Source organism: Esox lucius, chromosome 15, assembly GCF_011004845.1.
Source record: "Esox lucius isolate fEsoLuc1 chromosome 15, fEsoLuc1.pri, whole genome shotgun sequence".
In the NCBI taxonomy this organism is placed as follows: Eukaryota; Metazoa; Chordata; class Actinopteri; order Esociformes; family Esocidae; genus Esox; species Esox lucius.
The window spans coordinates 14,863,298-14,883,431 of NC_047583.1; the positions used below are offsets into that span (position 1 = coordinate 14,863,298).

At 44.4% G+C, this 20,134-nt stretch overlaps 2 protein-coding genes across 3 annotated transcripts; both read left to right on the forward strand.

The window, feature by feature from the left end:
* The first annotated feature begins 779 nt into the window (after window positions 1-779).
* Window positions 780-16,168, forward strand: atg2b (autophagy related 2B). Of its 2 annotated transcripts, none has more exons than XM_010897895.5 (43): window positions 780-993; window positions 1,882-2,284; window positions 2,365-2,527; window positions 2,629-2,784; window positions 2,881-2,983; window positions 3,092-3,254; window positions 3,347-3,526; window positions 3,643-3,739; window positions 3,834-3,998; window positions 4,146-4,297; window positions 4,384-4,495; window positions 4,674-4,917; window positions 5,021-5,183; window positions 5,380-5,472; window positions 5,708-5,896; window positions 6,110-6,383; window positions 6,499-6,607; window positions 6,698-6,899; window positions 7,005-7,147; window positions 7,631-7,815; window positions 8,132-8,310; window positions 8,447-8,597; window positions 8,706-8,905; window positions 9,019-9,099; window positions 9,189-9,295; window positions 9,877-9,969; window positions 10,057-10,127; window positions 11,105-11,181; window positions 11,276-11,446; window positions 11,612-11,744; window positions 11,841-12,040; window positions 12,127-12,356; window positions 12,465-12,582; window positions 12,682-12,873; window positions 12,991-13,092; window positions 13,174-13,252; window positions 13,974-14,196; window positions 14,359-14,428; window positions 14,592-14,674; window positions 14,805-14,926; window positions 15,178-15,332; window positions 15,463-15,612; window positions 15,734-16,168. In XM_010897895.5, exons 2-43 carry the CDS (start codon window positions 2,123-2,125, stop codon window positions 15,962-15,964), a joined length of 6,273 nt encoding a protein of 2,090 aa, XP_010896197.2. In that variant the 5' UTR covers window positions 780-993; window positions 1,882-2,122; the 3' UTR covers window positions 15,965-16,168. The 2 variants fall into 2 exon arrangements, with proteins under 2 accessions (XP_010896197.2, XP_012992957.2); XM_013137503.4 differs by having other exon boundaries at window positions 2,632-2,784.
* A 1,531-nt stretch (window positions 16,169-17,699) lies between these two features.
* Window positions 17,700-19,891, forward strand: noxred1 (NADP-dependent oxidoreductase domain containing 1). The gene is made up of 6 exons (XM_020054050.1): window positions 17,700-17,951; window positions 18,066-18,262; window positions 18,338-18,518; window positions 19,087-19,241; window positions 19,347-19,545; window positions 19,732-19,891. The coding sequence occupies exons 1-6, from the start codon at window positions 17,794-17,796 to the stop codon at window positions 19,880-19,882; spliced, it is 1,041 nt and encodes a 346-aa protein (XP_019909609.1). The 5' UTR covers window positions 17,700-17,793; the 3' UTR covers window positions 19,883-19,891.
* Window positions 19,892-20,134: the final 243 nt, after the last annotated feature.

Sequence of the window (20,134 nt, forward strand, 5' to 3'; positions counted from 1 at the left end):
TAGGCTGTACATGGGATAAATATTGCCTCATACAGAAAAAACTATTCTATACGCTACAGTAAATGTATTGTAGGAAATGTTCAGGAGACTGTATAGAATGAAAATATGCTGGAAAATCAAGGGGAACTATGTATTTGCAATTGTTGCAGTCATTTTAATCCGCCCATACCACTGACCACATTCGAAATTGCTGAATAGCCATCAGTATTGATATATTATTCCTTGTGTTAATGGAGGTGCTACTCACTACTTTACTTGATGATTATTTATCAATTTAGCCAACAATCTAAAATAATTGTCAAAGACTTACCGGCCATAAGCCTGCTGTACCAACTTTAGAGTTAAAGTTTCATACTTTTTAGATAAACTTTTTTTTTTTACAATAATATCACGTTATAACCAACTTCCAAGTATTACATACTAGAACAAGTTCAACTTCATCATATCAAATCACTTTTATTTTGAAGGCAAAATCCGATAACCGGAAGTATTATTGTTGTTACCGAATCTCAAATGTTGCCGGCGATGGTTCGGTTCAACTATGACGCTAATCGCTAATCCTTGGCTTTGTTGTACTTCCGGGTGATCAACAAAGATGGTATTCGTCAGAAATGTATTAAAACGAACATGTAATAATATTTCAGCCTAACCATATTTTTTTCAACATTTGTTCTCTTGTTTTTTAAGAAATTATTTTCTGAAATAAAATTGTGTCCAGCCTTCTATGACTTGTTTTTCAAAGGGTGATATTATGGACAAGGTTTTATTATCAGTCTGCTGCAAATTAACGATTGAATTGTTGAAATTCAATTTGTAGCTGAAAAGAAATTAGTTACATATTAGGATATATACATGAAATTAATTCTACACCGTTCGACTTAGATAAAGGGGTGGAGTTCGGTTATCTACGTCGTCCCGTTTCTCTTTTTTTAATGTACGACGGAACAATGGTGCGGAGTCATGAAAGTGTTTGTAAACAATTCATGCAGAAAGGTGAGCAATGCAAGCAATCCCGTGATCAAATGCCTTTATACATCTTATTATGTAGCATGTAACACGTTGTCTTACTCTGTCATTTATTCTATATTAAGAAGAGTATAATATTAGACAAACTCTAGTTCGAGTCCACAATGTTGAAGAGAGGTTCATGCTAGCCAGTCGGGGTTAGCCAACAATCTCAGATGACATACAACAACAATAAATCGCTGCTGCTCTGTGGATTATACTTGTTAGCCATTGTATCGACACCTGGCAACCTTGTCATACCAGTCACATCTTTGCTTTACAGTAATATGTACGATTCTATTTACTCAACCATTAAAACGCTAGCTATCTAAATGTCGGAACCTTCCAGTTAACGGTCACGTTAACTTTATGTACAGGATTATCAAGCGAGCAGACACCCGATGTTAGCAGGCCAGAGCCGGTAATGCCCAGCGAGTTCTTTTGAGATGTTAGCCCTGAGCTTGGAAGTCAGGGTTTTGTAACTACAGTGCATCTAGTAACAGTAATGCTATTTACTGTATACCTCACCTACTAGGAATTACACCAGAAGTAATATTGCTGTACATGGTACTGTACAGACACAAACCGGGTGATCGAATCCTTAATGTGTATTGGCTGATAGTCGTGGTAAAAGACCACTCCACGGGTATAACATCTCTTTTTACTGCTGTCATTGCGTTGGTTACCCATTTATAATTGCACTAAGGCGTCTCAGGGGTTTGTGGTATGTTGCCATTATACCTCGGATGGGTGCTGTGCCCAGGGACTTTGCTTTGGCCATATACCATACGTTTTAATGCTTAATCATAACATGTCATCTAGGTGTGGTGATAAAGTGTATAGTTAAGTTTCAATTTTATGTCATTTCATTGGCAGGTTCGGCAAACTGAAGTTGGAATTATTGTGGCATACCTCCAAAGATTTCTCACTCTGCATAGAGGATGTTTAGGTTTACATTTGACCGATTTTTGGAAATCACCAGGATGACAAGGCCGATACTACCCATGCTAAATTGTTTAAGAATCAATATATAGTCATCAAACATCCTCCATACAACATATTTGTTTAATACGTAATTCAATACCAATTTGGAAGTCACCACAAATATCAGACCAACATGCCTTGGCCATTTTCAGAGTCTATAAAAAAGCGGGCATGCAGATACCTTTTGCATCGGTATTTGGGTAATTTCCTTCAAGAGAAGTTGAGCTTGGATCAGCTTAGCTTAGATCTCTATCAAGGCACTGGATCATTGGCTCAAGTGCCGTTGGACAAGTGGGTAAGTTCAACATTTGGTATTTAGACAGATAATTTATAATTCTGTGTCCCTTTGTCTGAGCACTGTTTTTTCCACCTCAGTCTTTAAACGAGATCCTTGAGTCTGTGGATGCCCCCTTTGAGGTAATAGAGGGCTTTATCCAGACCATTTCACTGACTGTACCATGGTCATCCCTGCTACAAGAGAACTGTGCCCTGGAGGTCAAAGGGTTGGAGATGGTGTTCAGACCTAGACCGCGTATAGGTCTGTGGATTTGTCTCCTCTTTGTCATCATCTCACACTGTTAATTATCATCGCTAGTGGTGATGCTAGATTGACCATTACTGCTTTTTATGGTTTGCCAGTAGCTTCCGGTATGGAACCTATGTACTGGTCCAGCTTCATGACGAGCAGCATGCAGCTTGCCAAAGAGTGTCTGAGTCAGAGACTAACCGATGACTTGGGGGAGAGCTTCCAGCCCCTGGAGGGATTGGAGAAGTTTGCAGAGACCATAGAGACAGGTTTGGCATATTATAACCGTAACATTAAAACTTGATTGGGCCTTCTTTTCAAGTAACAGAGGATTGATAACTATGTCTTCTTTCTAATTTCTTAAGTTCTGAGGAGAGTCAAGGTAACTTTTTTGGACACGGTCCTCCGAATCGAACATGTTCCAGAGAATTCCAAAACCGGAATAGCTCTTGAGATGCGAATCAACAAGTAAGTTCAAGTAGTGCACAAGTACATTTCCTTAGATATTTATTTTCGATTTTAGATAATTTTACACTCTGTATACACTTACACCCTTACTGGTATTGTGTTGTCCAGGATTGTGTACTGTGATGAGACCGGCGAGGAGAGCTCCAATGTGAATGTGCACCAGCCTACCACGTTTGCACATAAAAACCTGCAGCTGGAGGGAGTCACCGTCTTCTGGGACGAGTTCTCCGAGACAGCCCGAGCCGGCTTGAAGTCCTCGCCCACCCCTGCTGTGGGTCTACATAAAAATGCCCCCTTTGTAGTTTTCTGCATATAGAATGGATCCCTCACTCACTTGCCTTTCCCTTTTCTATACCTCCTCAGGAGACCGAGGCAAAGCTATCCCCAAGCTGGAACCCAAGAATTATTTGTGAGCCACACCCCCAGTTCACAGAGCCTGTTTCTTCTGCAACACCTTTTGAGCCCATGCAGATTGGTCATCTTAGTGGCAAAATTGAACTGTCACTTGTCCTGAAACAGAACCACACTATGCCTGGAGCAAAGGTTGGTGAAACGCTGTCACATATTTGAAGGGCACATCAGCTCTGAAAGTTGGATGCATTAAAATGCATCAAAATGCCTATTGTCTTTAGTCTTAAATGTTTTGCTTTGTTTTTCAGTTGGATGTTGACGGACAGATAAGCACAATGATTGTGCTGTTATCGCCACGGCAAGTTCACTTACTTCTGGACATGTTTGGAGTTTTTTCAGGCGCAGGTTGGTGAAGCCAATTTGATGATGATATCTCAAACGGAGCTGCGTCAGATGTTTGTGAGTGAAACACTAAAGGCCTCTGCTTCTGTGTGAAAAGGTGGACCAGAGTGGGGGAAGGACAAGAGGAACCGTCCAATGCAACAAGAGGATGAGTATCGGCTCCACATGGAGCTAAACCGCTGCTTGAAGAAAGACTCCACGATGGCTGGAGCAGACCCTGACCTTTTTGACAGCCAGACCACCAGAACTGTGTCCAGCAGAGGTCGGGATAAACTCTTAGCCCCACCCACTATGTTCAGAAGCCTGATGATTTATACTGCGCATTTATTTTTATTCTACGCCTTTACTGTATCGAAATATGATAAGCAGTGGCTTGATCAGTTGTCTGTCTGCTTGTTTGTCGGAGCAGAGGACGTCTTCTTTTCCATGGCTGACATGGACATGTCTCACAGCCTGTCGTCACTTCCTCCCCTTGGGGATCCGCCCACTGTGGACCTGGACCTGTCACTCAACAGTAACTATTCCCCCTCTCCGGGACAGTCTCCTTCTGGCAATGCCATGGTACACCTCTAAGTATTTTCCATTGTTATATTGTTCATCAGACCTAATGGTGACCTAATACAAAAAAAAAACTTTTGTCCTCTAAGACCCAGTGGGATGATTACCTGGATGTGCCCAGACAGAGGGAGAAGCAGGCCCAGGACAGCCCATTCATGATGCGGGACTCACCTCTCCAGCACAAGCTGCTAAGACAGACCTGTATGTATTAGGATCACACATTTTCTCTCTGTTCCTTGCAGAGTAATTTGACCAGATGGGATGGGTTGCTCTTCGTGTCTGTGTTCTCTTTCAGTTCTTGAGACCGTAACTTTCTGAACTTCACATTGTTTGACATGGGAGAAAACAAAAATGTCATGGCAGTCTTTTTCTGTGTCAGCCCACCCATCCAAAGCCCATGGAGATGAATCCAGGCCAGAGCTGGTCTTCAGGCTGACTATGGGGAGCCTGGCTGTGTGTGTCCTCCACATCGACCCCCTGCCCCCGCCGGACACTGCGCCCAGTCCCTTGGCACCCATGGCCATAGACTTCTTCAGGGTGGTCTGCTCGGACCAGCTCCCCCCGGCTGGGTTCATCCAGCTGAGGACAGTGTTTGACGAGGCCTGCCCCTACGACCACCTCAGGTGACCGCATTGACGTTTAGATTTTACATGTCCTCAACGTCCTCTGTGTCTTGACTCGCAGCTGTATCTAACACACACACACACCTGTGCTCTCCCTCTCCAGGTTTGTGGCTCAGGGGATGAAGGTGACTTATGAGCACTGTCAGGGTTCCAGCCTGCGCACCTTCAGCACCGACGTGTCCCTGGGCCAGATGGAGCTATTGGAGTGTCTCTTCCCCTCCGACGCTCCCAGCGGTGTGTTTCAGAGAGGGGTCCAGTACACTGAGGTAAAGGCCTACCCAGCAACAGCACCCACTCACACCACCGTGTCCCAGTCCTCAGATTAGGTGTCACAAACAGGAAGCATCTGCAAATGTTATTATCATTTTTTTTTTTTATCTGTTATTTGATCTAGGCATGCGTGTCATGTACTTATAGAGATGCTTCACCGTGTTGATGTCCCCTCTTTCTGTCCCACGTCAGCTCCTGACATTTGACACCCCAGTCCCCACCGAGTCGCCATCTGTCACCTGCCTTCATCTACTCTACAAACTGGCAGAACGCAGAGGGCCGCAGGTAACGGCACACGTTCATCAGATTTGAAAAGCTGCAATTTGCTAATTAGAATCCTATTTCCACAACTCGGTTTTTGACACTCAAGCACCTCTAACCTTATTCTGCGTCATCTACGCAGTAATGCCAAACTGTCATTTCTGCGGGGATTCAAATAAAGTGTGTCTCAAATTAGGATTTAGCCCACCCTGTACAGGAGCCATTCTGCACCTTGCCCATGTTAAATGTCTTCTTCCAGGGGGGACAGGTGCGTCTGAGTACTATGCCCAGGAAGGCTGACTTTCAGGTGGAATTGGGGGCAGTCCGCTCTGAAATGGACATCAGTATTGTGGACCGCCTTAACTCTCTTCTTCAGCCACAGAAACTGGTGACCACCGAGATGATGTCCTCTCACATGTACACGTCCTATAATAAACACATCAGCTTGGTGAGGACTGTCGTTACCCGCTCTTCCCCCACTTCATCACTGCGTCAAGACTTTTTAACTCTTTATTTACATGTGTTTACATTTTGAACCTTAAAGTAAGCCGGCGTTCAAAACCAGCTACCTGTTTGTGAACGCATTTTGTGACAAATTTGATTGTTGCAATTGCAATAAAAAAACCACACCCCTCTCAGACCGTTTCTACCCACCACACAGCACAAGGCCTTTACCGAGGTTTTCCTTGATGACAGCCGCACTCCAGCCAACACTCACGTGTCCATCACAGTGAACGCACCGGTGTTGAACCTGGTGGTGCGCTTTCCCATCCCAGACCTTCGCTCAGACCAGGAGAGGGGACCCTGGTTCAAGAAGTCCCTGCAGAAGGAAGTTCTGCACGTGGAGATTGAGGACTTGGAGGTGAAGACGGAGTTCATAGGGGGCAGCTCCCCCGAGCAAACCAAGATGGAGCTCACCTTCAGGGAGCTAGTTGGTATGTATGTCACCCAGTTGTTCACGCACCAGCCACCCTGCTAAGAGACAGCAGAGCCTTCAAGCCAGAACCACGTGATGGTAGATATTGTTCATCAACACCTCCATTCTCGCAGGGAGGTTCCAGGAGGAGGAGGACCAGCCTGCTGGCAGGTTCCTCAGGGTCTCCCACACCATGGATGGAGACATGACCATCTCTGACAGCGGGAAGTTTGACTGGCCCCGGTACTGTATGCCTTTCATGTAGTATTGTGCTGCTTCATGTCATGCCAAGTACTCATCTTTTAAAGGTTACTAACCCCGCTGCCCCTTCAGAGTGGTGCTGAAGGTCAACCCCACCACTGTCCACTCCATCCTGGAGCGTGTGACTGCTGAGGAGGACGAGGGGGCTGAGGGCCACTCCCCTGAGGAGGAAGAAGAGGGGGGAGGTGCCCACTCACTGAAGGATGTCTGTGATTTTGGAAAGCCTGAACCCTCCCCCTTCTCCTCACGCCGTGTTATGTATGAGAATGAGGAAGTACGAACACAGGGCTATTGATCTCATTTGACCGATGTCCTTTTTGATAGGTCAACGTTAGGACTGACAAAACGACATGTTTTATGTTTCTTCCCCTCTTCTCAGATGGTCATTCCTGGTGATGTGGCTGAGATGACTGAGTTCCAGGAGAAGACCATGAGCAATTCCCGTTTCATTTTAGAGCTGTGCTTGCCAAATGTGCAATTATCATTACCCAACAAGGCCTTTTATGAGAAACTGCATAACAGGTAATGTGCACAAAGAACCTGGGGAACTTGTTAAGTTACCTCTGCATGTAAAACTACACTCACAATAGATCCATCACTGCTTCTACCTCAACACTTACTGTTTAGTCAATTAAAATTATTTTTGATAATGACTTTCCTCTGCCTTTCCTTTCTTGTGGACAGACCATGTTAAAAGGCTGGTACCCTAGACCTGTCAGCTTGCTACATCCTGCATTAGATTACTAGCAGCATTAGTTCCAATGCGTGGATATTTGTTTACTTATTTTTTGAACATCTGGCTGGAGTGGTGACAATGTATAAACTAAGGTTGGGATTTCAAAGCCTATATGTAATAATGGAGTGGGGGTTGGCGAAGCAAAAAACATGACTCCATTTCTCACGTCTTCATTCAAAACCTGATCGAGCATCTCACCAAATTTGGCAAGATTATATTTCAGGGTTATGTGAGGTATCTCGAATCCACTCCCCTCTCTCATCGGGCAGGATAAATAATGATCTGCTGTTATGGGAGCCCAATGCCCCATCGCCTGTGGAGACCGTGGAGAACATGCCATATGGAGTAGGACTCTCTGTAGCCAGCCAGCTGATCAACACCGCCCACTACACCAAGGACACCGCCCACTACACCAAGGACAGTTTTAGCACATTCCGCTCTACTGGCCCTGAGGGTGAGGCTGTCCCCACAGTACCAACATCTGCTACCTCTCAACCTCATTCACTGCTTTCCTAAGTCCATAGTGCACTCTTGTGTGCATTAATAATTTTAGGATGATGTTAGGATGTACTAAGGGGACAATTGGAATCACCTTTGTCATCCCCTGGGTTGTTCTGTGTTTATGCTCTTTCCCAATAATGGATGCTACAAATATGGATACGAGTAATTCTATAATTTAAAAAGTTTTACTTCTGTTGAAATCCTCGGTAAAAATGTTAATACCTCATGTCATACTCATTGCTGTGTTGTCCTGTGGTTTATGACTGTAGAGGAGGACAGCGGGTCAGAAGAGGAAACCATGCATTATTACTCTCCTGCCTCTGAGCAGTGCTTCAGATCTCGCAGGAAGAAGAAGCCCAAGGCCCAGAGTAAGACCTCCCAGAGCCTGTTCTCTGTCATCCTTACTGTCAGCCATGGCCTCGTGGCCCTGCAGACACACAACACTAAGGTAACCCTGAGTCACAGTCATCTGCCATGTCTCCGTGATATCGCATTTAAACGGGTCTCTTTTCTCTGAGGCAGTTCGGCTGACTGGTGCCAACAACAACAAAAACTCATCACGATTTGATTATTTTTTTTTCCAGCGAGAGGATAAGATGGGTGTGAAAACCCAACATGGAGAGTTCTGGTTGGAGGTGAGAAATGGTGTGTTGTTTAGTGTGACACGATACGAAGGTTACAAAGACCAGCACTACATCTGCTTCCACACCAGTGACATCCGCCTCTATCACCAAGGTAACACATTAAGCCATGGCACTTTTATATTATTTTACTTTGCCTCTGCTCATGGTGATGCACAGCATTCGTATGTTACACTGTATTGGCTTACATCCATCTACCTAGGGGTTGTTGAGGGAGACACCCCTGTGTCCGACATCAAGCTGCCCTGCAGGACGCGTCCTCATTGGCTGGAGCCGGCTATCTATCCCTCGGAAACGGCTCCTGATAGGGTGTCTCCCTCAGAGGGCATCGGCCTGGAGGCCCACAGCATGCTGTCTGTCGCCGTCAAGATCTCTTCCCAGAACATGGAGCGCAATGTCAAGGTTGATACAGCCGTTTTCCATATCCGATGTTGATGTGCATTCACTTTTGACAAACTCTGCTGTGGAGAGACAGTGGGATGTGTATCTCACGTCAGTCTGTGTTTCCTCTGCAGGAGTTTCTGATTGCCGTGGGTGTGAGAGGGGCCACACTTCAGCATCGAGTGGTTCCCCCCAAACTGGGCTGGTATGACCAGGTAACCTGTTCATCACGCGTCCCTCCAAGGTGTCTTCAATGTTTAACCTTACTCCTGTCTGGTCAGTCGTTTGGTTTTCTGTGTTACAGATAGTGGACTTTCTGAATGTGTCTGATGAGCCTGTGTTGGGTTACACCCCGCCAGCTTCAGTCACAACTCTTCATCTCCACCTGTGGAGCTGCTCTCTAGACTACAGGTACTGCTCTCTAGGCTGCGGGTACTGCTCTCTAGGCTGCGGGTACTGCTCTCTAGGCTGCGGGTACTGCTCTCTAGGCTGCGGGTACTGCTCTCTAGGCTGCGGGTACTGCTCTCTAGGCTGCGGGTACTGCTCTCTAGGCTGCGGGTACTGCTCTCTAGGCTGCGGGTACTGCTCTCTAGGCTGCGGGTACTGCTCTCTAGGCTGCGGGTACTGCTCTCTAGGCTGCGGGTACTGCTCTCTAGGCTGCGGGTACTGCTCTCTAGGCTGCGGGTACTGCTCTCTAGGCTGCGGGTACTGCTCTCTAGGCTGCGGGTACTGCTCTCTAGGCTGCGGGTACTGCTCTCTAGGCTGCGGGTACTGCTCTCTGGGCTGCGGGTACTGCTCTCTAGGCTGCGGGTATTATTCAGTGATAGTATTTAGTGTGTTTTTATTAAAGGGGCATTTTGTAGATTTGTTTTTGTGGGTGATAGTCTGCATTTATAGTGCAATGAGAGTGATGTAATAATAAAATAGTTTGGGAACCCTTGCCCTAGACTACAGGCAGCTATGTATTTGAATGTGCCGTATTCTCTGGGCAGACCCCTGTACCTGCCACTCCGGTCCCTGTTGGTTGTGGAGACGTTCAGTATCTCCAGCAGTGTCTCCTTGGACCACTCTTCCTCCACTCTAAGGTACTTTTCAGCGCGGATCATCTCATTGGTAGGAAATCATAAGTAACACGCCAGGGGCTAGTTCAGTATTTTCCTTTTTGTTTGTAGGATCATCTTGGATGAGGCAGCTTTGTTCCTGTCTGACAAGAGCAATGCTGTCTCTGTAAACCTAATGCGAGGTGAGTCACACTGTAGTACAAATATTAAATTCAAAGATGCTTTAACATGCCCTGCAAACTAAAATGGATTCTCTGAAAGTTCCCAGAATAGTTTTTAGGCTGGCACAAATGTTTTCATAACACAGGTGTCGATAATTGTACTATGTTTAAATAAAGGACATCACATTTCTTCACTTCCCTAATTTTGTCATATCTTAATGTATCAATGGCCCTGACACATCAGAACTACCCCTGAACCCTGGGGTTCAATGTCATACCTTTCTGCCCCCCCCCACACTGCTCTGATAATCAGAAAGTCAAGTCACGTTAGTCAACGCGTGTGAGTGCATGCTCACTCACCTGATGGCCTCACTTAGCTTTGCAGGCACTTGACACCTGAGTCAAAGTCAAACGCAAAGCGTCATTCTGAACAGTGAAATACTTGTGACATGGCACACTGCATCTATGCAGTAAGCATTAAAAAAGATATAAAGCAAAAATTATGGCAAAAATATACATTACAATGAACTAGCAGCAATTCCAAAGAATGTAGAAATGAGAAATTGGACAATATGGATTGAAATATTATATATGGGGAGGGAGGAGCTAGTCTGTGATGAACTTATAGGGCTTCCTGAATTGGGAAATTTGCTGGGTACATTTCGCTACCCATTGGGTTTCCTAGTTGAATTTGTACTGTGATGGTCAGCTTGGTGCCAACAAAAGTCTCTTGAATTGCTTTGACACTCAATGTTTCGTTTACTACTTTTTTTCTGGAAAACAACTAAATCATAATTTTGTTTAGAAAAACATTTTGTTTTGTATTCTAAATAAAGATAACGCCTAAATGTTTGCATGTTGGAGAACTACAGCAAATTAATTTGTTTTTGGAACGTTGTAATCCTGGTTGTTTAAGTTCTGGGAATATTTCCAGTTTGCGAAGGGCAGTCTGTTAAAACAAAGTTAATTGGACCAGTAACCATGTGCTTTCTTTGCAGACTATGTGCAGGTGGTAGACATGGGGACATTAGAGTTAAGGATCACAGCGGTCAAACCTGGTGCAGACAGAGAATTGGTAAGCGCTGACAACATCTGTAGGTCGATGAGAACGTCTTTCCAACAACAAGATGGCACCGTTGAACCAATGTTGTCGTTACGCCTTTGAACAGACAGAGCCCAGATTTGAGCTACGCTGCTCCAGTGACGTCATCCACATCAGAACATGTTCAGACTCCTGTGCTGCTCTTATGAACCTCATCCAGTATGTTGCCAGCTATGGAGACCTGCTGCCCCCACCAGGACCAGAGGCCAAGAGCACCAGCTCCAAGCAGAGACCCAAGGTCAGCATGAATATCCCTCCAATACATGTGATTTATCATGGCCAGTACGCTAAACCAAATTGTTCCCTTGGGGGTGAAGAGCAGTGAATGGGCCTTGAGGAGTCTGGAATGTCTATTTTATACCAGTGTGATTGTAAAAACTGATGTCCTTGTATATGGGGCCAGCTGGAAGCTCCAAGCCGGCCCCCTTCCCAGACTGTTCTACTCCCCGAGGCTGAACAGCAGATGCTGCAGGACCTAATGAGTGAGGCCATGGAGGAGAATGACAGCCAGCACGCCCTGGCACTGCAACACAACGGTCAGAAACCTAATCAAGCGCTTAACATTCACTGGACGCATGTTAGTTCATCTGACTCGACCCAACTGGTCTCACACCCTCCTCAACCTCCAACAGGAATACACAAGGAACAGGATCATGACCTCGAACCTCCTCGTTCTGACCTCTTCCTTTTCCCGGACGAGAGTGGGAATCTCCCGCAGGAGCCGAGCCCCACTTACCCCACCCTCCACTCCCCCCTCATCACCCCAGCCCCCAAACTGGCTCCGGAGACGGACGACTTCTGTATTCTCGAGACCCCGGGGTCCAGAGCAGACGTAAGAGTGTCCATCTCATAAAGTAGCTCAGTCAGTATGTGTTTAGCTGCAGTCCATTGGTGTGAAGAGTGTGTTTATTGTCTCAGGATCGTGACGAGGAGCCAGTGGTAAATAAGTTGACGCCAGACTCCATCGAGATCAAAGACGACCACTTTGGCCAGCCGCTGGACAACAGCGAGTCCAGCAGGGGAGCCGTGAACTTCCCCGTCCCAGAGGTGCGATACCTCATCAGGGAGATCTCCGTCATCTGGCACCTTTACGGGGGGAAGGACTTTGGGAGTGTGACGTTCACCTCCTCTCCAGCTAGAAGCCGGGGGTGAGGCTGTGCGTGCGTGGGTCTAACGACAGGATGGTGACTGATCCATATGTTCAGTAATGGTGAAAAGGGTGCAGTAGATGACGAGGTGTTGATGTTATGTTGAAGGTGTACCCCACACAGCTCCCCCTCCCAGACCACCGTCAGACAGAGCAGGGCTGGAAGAAGGGCTGGTGGGGGGAGAGGACGGAACCCTGACGTCCTCATGGAGATCCAGCTCAGCAAGGTTAGAGGACATGATGACACGCCCCCGCCTCCTAAACATTCGACTTGCAGGCTATGTGCTGAAGAGCGTAAAGCTCATGTTCACAAACGCCTTTCCCAGGTGCGGTTCCAGCATGAGGTCTACCCCATGGCTCCGGTGGCTCAGGGAGCAGCAGCGGACCAGCCTGTGTCACGGCAGGTATTCATCGTTCAGGACCTGGAGATCAGGGACAGACTGGCCACCTCCCAGATGAACAAGTTCTTGTACCTGTACTCCAGCAAGGAGATGCCTCGCAAAGCCCACTCAAACATGGTGAGCAAGACTGTCGGGCAGAACTGCGATCATGTCCATGGTATTATGATCAAAGGGTGGTGGTGGTGGTGGTGCCACATTGATGCACAGTGTGATTGGTTGTTTGTCGTCTTGCAGCTGACGGTTAGGGCTCTACACATGTGTTCAGAGACCGGGCAGGCACCGCAGGAGTGCTGTCTGAGAGTTTCCCTCATGCCCCTTCGCCTCAACATTGACCAGGTGAGCTAAAGAAAGAACAATGACTAAAATGTAATGTCCCTCAAGTTCTATTTAAATGACACCAGCATTCTTTTCTTGTAGGATGCATTGTTTTTCCTGAAGGACTTCTTTGCCAGCCTTGCTGCTGAAGTTGAAATGTTTTCTCCAACTGATCAAGAAGGTAAAATTGCTTTTGGTAGTTGATTGCATCGCTGTCACTATGGACATCACATTTGCATACAAACTTTAATGTTTTGCAGAATAAACAAAATTATATATTAAACTTAAGCAAATTTCAACTATTTTCAAAGACTCATTCCTGGATTTTTGGCCACTAGTTGGAAAAGAGGTCTTGTGGAGCAGAAAGTGGACTCCAAAGATTGTGTACTATGTCATGTGTGACGTGTATACAAATGTACAGCCTAAAATGCTGAATTTCTGTTGGTCAACAAAAGCTGCAGCTTCTCTCTCCTCTCACATCACAGATGATCGAAGCCAAGAAAGTGAAACCTAACCTGTGCGTTATAATGGGAGAGTTGGTTTGAATGCAAATTGTTGTTGCTTTAATTCAGTTAACTTCCACAAGGTGGGAAAAAATTAAGGATATCTCCTTTAAAGATGCAGTCTGATATTTTTTTTTTATCCTCCCATTTTGGTCTGAATTTGTGATATGTTGTTTATATATATATATATATATATAATCAGTAGAATTATGATCATATCAAACTTAGCCACGAACCTCGAACGTTAGTGGTTTTATTTGAACATTCTCATGTGGACATTGCAACAGAACCGCTTCTGTACGTTAAAGCATATTGAATAGCGTTTTATTCATTGCTTATTTAATGATTGGTGTCTTCGCAAAATGTTGACTCTTGTTTTATGCATTTGTTTGTCTGCAGCGCTGTGCGTTTCAATGAAGAAGCCGTCTGCCCCAGAGGTCTCGTGCAGCTTTACTAAGCATGGCGGTGGAGGCCAGGACCCTGCCCCCATCATCTCTGTGCCTACCCAGAGCCGCTCCAGCTCCAGCCTCAATGGCCTCACCCTCTTCAGTAACAGCGACTCTGGGGAAGCTGGAGCTGCCAGTGCATCAGCATTCACTGACCACCGGCCCATCTTCTTCAGGTAGAGGTGCCTTACGGTTTCCAGTTGGACAAGCGTGATATTTTTGAAAATATATTTTTTTGGGTTGAGCCCTGTGTTATAACTTCCCTGTGTTATACAAATCATTACATTTTCATGGGGTTGGTTGCCAAAATATGAAATATTTGTTTGGTTTTACCTCAGAGAGTTTCGTTTCACATCTGAAGTTCCCATACGTCTGGATTACCATGGGAAACACGTTTCAATGGATCAGGTATGTTGTTTTAGCAATCTATAAAAACATACAATATACAGTCACATTGTTTTCTGTTCAGATAATGGACATTGTTCAAATGAAGAAGCATGTTCTTTATAAATGGGAAAATTATATGTACCCTCCCAGTAGCATATGTTTTTGGACTGCTCCTCACTTTCAGGGAACATTTGCTGGTATTGTGATTGGGTTGACTCAGCTGAATTGCTCTGAGCTAAAACTAAGGCGATTATGCTACAGACAAGGGTAAGTTTTGTCAGTAGTCCTCAAATTACAATGATTTGTTATTGTTGGACCTACCAACACTTATTTGGGTTATTCCTTATGTTATACGATGACAGACAAGCTGTTATGTAAAGTATGTGTTTCATTTCAGGCTGTTGGGTGTGGATAAGCTTTTTTCATATGCAATAAATGAGTGGCTGAATGACATCAAGAAGAACCAGTTGCCAGGACTGTTGGGTGGAGTGGGACCTATCCACTCCCTGGTACAGTTGGGTTAGTAGGAAATATTGATCGACTGTGGTTTCGGGTGCTTCGCAAAGTGATTATTTTGTTTTGTATGAATGTTGTCGTTTGTTGTGGCCCATTGGCCACCGTGGTAATTAGTCTGTACGGTTTTGGATCAATGGAGAAAAGATTGTTATACATAGCATGGATGTTACTATGAAAAACGTGTTTGACTGGGTGGCACTGGATGCTGCCTAACATTGATCAATAAATCAACGCGCTTTTCCTCCTGTGTTCAGTTCAGGGAGTTCGGGACCTGGTGTGGCTCCCGATAGAGCAGTACCGAAAGGATGGCCGGGTTGTACGTGGGCTACAGCGGGGTACTGCCTCCTTTGGAACCTGCACCGCTATGGCTGCTCTGGAGCTTACCAACCGCATGGTGCGGACCATCCAGGTAAAACACAGACCCCAGTCCAGAATCATTTCAACAGAGGTTGTGCATTTCTTCTCAACCTGTGTTTTATCCATGTATCGGGCTCCATCCATTAATGTCAGTGTGTTTTTCTTTGTTTTCGGCTCCTCAGGCAGCAGCAGAGACCGCCTATGACATGGTGTCTCCAGGATCTGATGAGAGGGAAATGAAGAGGCTGAAGCGATTCTCTCATTACCGATTGGCTCATCAGCCAGTTGATCTCCGGGAAGGAGTAGCCAACGCTTACAGCGTTGTGAAAGAAGTAAACTTCGCTCTGCGGAACCTTCACATCTCTTCACCTTGTAGTGCTGCTGCCAGACTTGAACACTGCATGTGGTTATCTCAGGACTGTAACCAATGTTTCTCTTTGTTTGTCCCCTCAGGGAATTACGGACACCGCTCTTACCATCTATGACACGGCCACACGGGAGCATGAGCAGCGCGGCATGACGGGGGCAGTGGGCGGGGTCTTGCGACAGCTCCCACCGGCTGTGGTCAAGCCTCTCATCATGGCTACCGAGGCCACCTCCAACGTGCTGGGGGGGATGAGGAACCAGATTCACCCAGACGCACGCCAGGAGGAGTCCCAAAAATGGCGACAAGGGGAGGAGTGATGGCCGGTGGCTTTCCACAAACCGAACTGACGGTTGTGTAGAATCAGAAGGCCTACAACGGACACTCCCCAGCTCAGCTGTTATGAGGCCCAATGAGTCTCATCAGCTGGAAGGACCTGGTTCGGCAGATAACTTTTCGGGCAAACCAGAGTGTTGCTGAGAAAGTCAGCACTCGGTGTAAATAAAACATGGTTCATCTCCTAAGCTTGTAAGGCTGTTTTAGCTACTGTGAATCAGCTTGTTGTTTCTAGCAAATTATTCCTTGCAGTGCCTTTGTGGTGATTATTATACTGTAGTTCTACCATGTGTTAGAGAGGGACTTCTAGAGGTCATAGGTCACTGTGCCATATGTCTATACTGTAGTTCATAAATGGTTACCTTTGCTTGGAGGATAAGACTTGCTAGCTTTACATGTTGACATTTATATTCAGAAGTGGTGCACCTTATCTTTTAATGGGACAGGTCAAGAGGAAGCACAGCATTTCATTGCATCTTCTTTTATCATGAGTATTGCAAGTCTTTAGTTTGTCATATTCAACATTCTCATATCCTACATGGTGTTGAATAACACTAATATCTCAATAAGATGTGTGTAGGCTTCTGCAGTGTAAGGCCCTTCATATTTGAGGGTTTACCATGAAGCTGTGTGGGCTTTTAAATAACTGATTCTACTTCTTGCATATGGCATCCTAAAAGACAGTCACAACTTTGTGGAATGTGATGCATTTAAAATCTGTAGATCATCTGCACTTTCAATAAGAAGTGATGTGAAAGTCACTTGTGACCAGTAAAACAGTGGTGTTACAGGCTTTTTTCCATAATATGGCTATTTGGTGAATAACAAAGTAAATTTTAAGAGCATTGCAGGCTGCATTCTCATAGCATAATTGCCAATGTAGCAAGGTCTTTTATGTTCAAAATAGACTTCTCACTTCATTTCACTATACTTTTCAGGGTATGCTGTCTGGTACTTACTGTAAGCTAGGATACTTTTTTAAACTTAAAGTAAGTTTACAAACGTACCCCCCCCCCCCTCCCCCCCAATTAGAACACAAACGATATGCTTATTTAAACATGGTTAAGATGTATCATGTCTATATATCTTAAATGATCTTTGCTTTTTGTTAGATCTGTCTACTAATAAGAGTGTAGTTACATTTTTCAAGACTCATACCATGACCAAAACACAGCTTTTGATCCTTAATTATCATGCAACCCATCACTGCAATATTGGACTAGTTTGTTATGTCTTTTTTTAGATAGCCGATTATGATAATGCAGCCTTGAAATTTAGTTTCGACAGCGGTGTAATATAGACTTTATAGCCGGTTGTGGGCGCTGTTCATCTGTTTATGAGTTCTCCACTATCAGGTAAACAATGCCCTCTATCGGCTACAGAGGCTTGTTTCAAAACCAAAATGTTAGAACTGTTTAAGAAATAGGAATTGTAAATGTATGTGCTAATAGATAATATTGTTTGTTGTACATACGTGTACAGGTGATCTTCACGGTTTGTATTAAAAGCATGTAATCTTAAAAGGGAAATAAACTATTTAATGTTCAATGAAACGTTGCAAATTGAAGAGTTCAGTGGAGAATAGAAAAGGACACGCCCATAAATTGGTTACCATAGGAACGTTGGAACATACAAGCCGCCAGAGTTGGTAAATCTGTAGCACTAAACGTACCGGCTCTTGCTATGAAATTATAGAGTTTATGTGAATTTACACTACCATACAATTATACATAGTTACACGTGTCGAGTAAAAACTGAAACGTGAAGTGCTACAGGGATTTCATACCCTACTCTTCGCAGAACCTTCCAGGTTATGTTGGACTTCACAGAAAATCTGAGCAGCCTTGGTTTTGAGTGTGGATTAAGTGAAAATGAAAAAGAATTATTATTTCTTCGTGCACGCGCTAATGATTTGACTGTGTGTGGATGTGGGCATGCAGCCTTCTTATGCAAACTTGCAAATTCATTGAGGTATGCTTGGAAACACTATTTCCCACCCAATTGAACACTTAGGCTGTAGGCACCTTCATTTTATTTTTTTTATAATGGCAATTGTATAAAAAATAAAAATGTATTTTTTTTTAGAGAAGGCATTGGGCTACCAAAGCAACTCGAAGATATAGATTTACCGAGATCAAATGTATCCAAGAAAGGGAAATATCTGACTGTTGGTGTGCTTGGGGGTGGGCACATCGGAAAACAGCTGGTTCAAGTTCTTCTTGAAAATACTGGCCTCAAACCATCACAAATCAATATTTCCTCCAGGAGGCCTGAAAATCTAGGTAAATGAAAAATAACAAAGCATGAACTTCACACATAACAATGTATTGAATATATTTCAATATTATAATTAACAGAGGATTTTGTGAAGAGTGGTATCACATGTTACTTTGACAACCGGCGATTGGCGTTCTGGGCAGATGTGCTGTTCCTCTGTTGCCTTCCCTCTCATCTTCCCAACGTGTGTGCAGAGCTCCAATACCATCTCCCAAAGCACTGCCTGGTGTACACCTTCCTTTCTGCTGTACCTGTAAAGAGGTAAAATTGTATTCTAAGAACTCTTAGTTGTGTTTTTGGCAATAAACATGACCTGCATCCAATTAATTGGCCTTAAAAGGCATATGGCTAGCTCACAGCATTGAAATATTGGCCATATACCACACAGTCTCTTGCCTTTATCCTTACTTATGAATTAGGTGGTTTGAATCCAGAATGCTGATCATCAGTCTCATGTACCACAGCTATCAGTCAATCAGCATTCAGGATTCAAACCACCAGCTTAGCAATGAGGCACGAGGGGGGTGTTGTATGTGGCCAATATACCATAGCTAAGAGCTGTTCTTAAGAGTGATGCATCACAGAGCTGTGGTATATTAGCAAAATAGCACAAACCAGAAGAGCATTAAAAAATGTGATGTCATACCCATGGTATACGGTCTCTTATAAACCTGGTGGTTTGAATTCTGAATGTTGATTGACTGATAGTTGTGATACCACACCCCCATATACCACACCTCCTGGTGACTTTTTGTGTTTGCCTTCCACAAAGGATGTCTGGGTTTGCTTCCTAAATTGTCTGTTTGCTTCCATATGTTCTGTGTTTCAGATTGGCACAGCTTCTTGGTCACAGCTTCATTCTCAAACCACAGTATGAGTTTGTGGCTTGTGATTCAGTCAACTTGTGGCTTTCCCAAGGCTCTGTGGCTGTGGCTTTAAAAGATCCGGAAGTAATAGATGCATCCTGTCCTATTGCTATGAGAGGTAGGTCATTATTGGTATTGACACTTGAAATATTTTCTCTGCAAAACGTAAATTGCAGATGGTATACTTAGACATACAAGATAAGTTATAAATGTTCTTATTTAGGTGGTCTCTGTCTGGATACAAAATGGCTGATTGGCTTGTTGTACAGTCTGTTGAACATGTACACTGTTGCAAGTGTGGGCTCCACTAAAGCCCTCGAGCTGATCAATCAGCTGTTCCAGTTGAAAGGTCCAGGAACTGCAGAATTCACCATAAATAGTTTTGTCCATTCCTCCTATGTATCTACACTGACACCAGATGAGTGAGTTTTCATTTTGTACACATTTCTTTCAAAAGGTTTCTATAATGAGAAAGGTGATGTACTGTATACCTTGTATAATGCTGAAACACACCCTCGAATAGAAATAATGATTTTTTTACACATGAAAGATTAAGCCAACTGACCATGATTTTTTTTTGTCTCCATGTTGTCATTCTCCTGGACAAGGTCTTTCCCCTGGATTAATATTACTGAAGCTCAATGTAAGGAGACACCATTATTGTACTTTATATCAAAAAACAAAGTTATGCTGGATTGTGTCTCTGCTGTATACAAATCAGTAATGATGGGGCCTGGAAAGAATGAGACCGGAAAATGAGAAAATGGAACTCTGCCAAAAAACCAATTAGTTAAAAAAATAAAGATAATCTTGATACTGTGTGGTTGATTTACTCTTCAATTGTACGAGAAATGGACTTAGATATTTTTTTTATTCAGATAGATTTCCCCTGAATTCTATAACAATATAATCATCAGGGCAAGAGGAACTGGACCATTACCTACCAACACCTGCAATTTTCTTCACCGATGATTTACTCAATATTAGCAATTTCATGTCACCATCCATTGC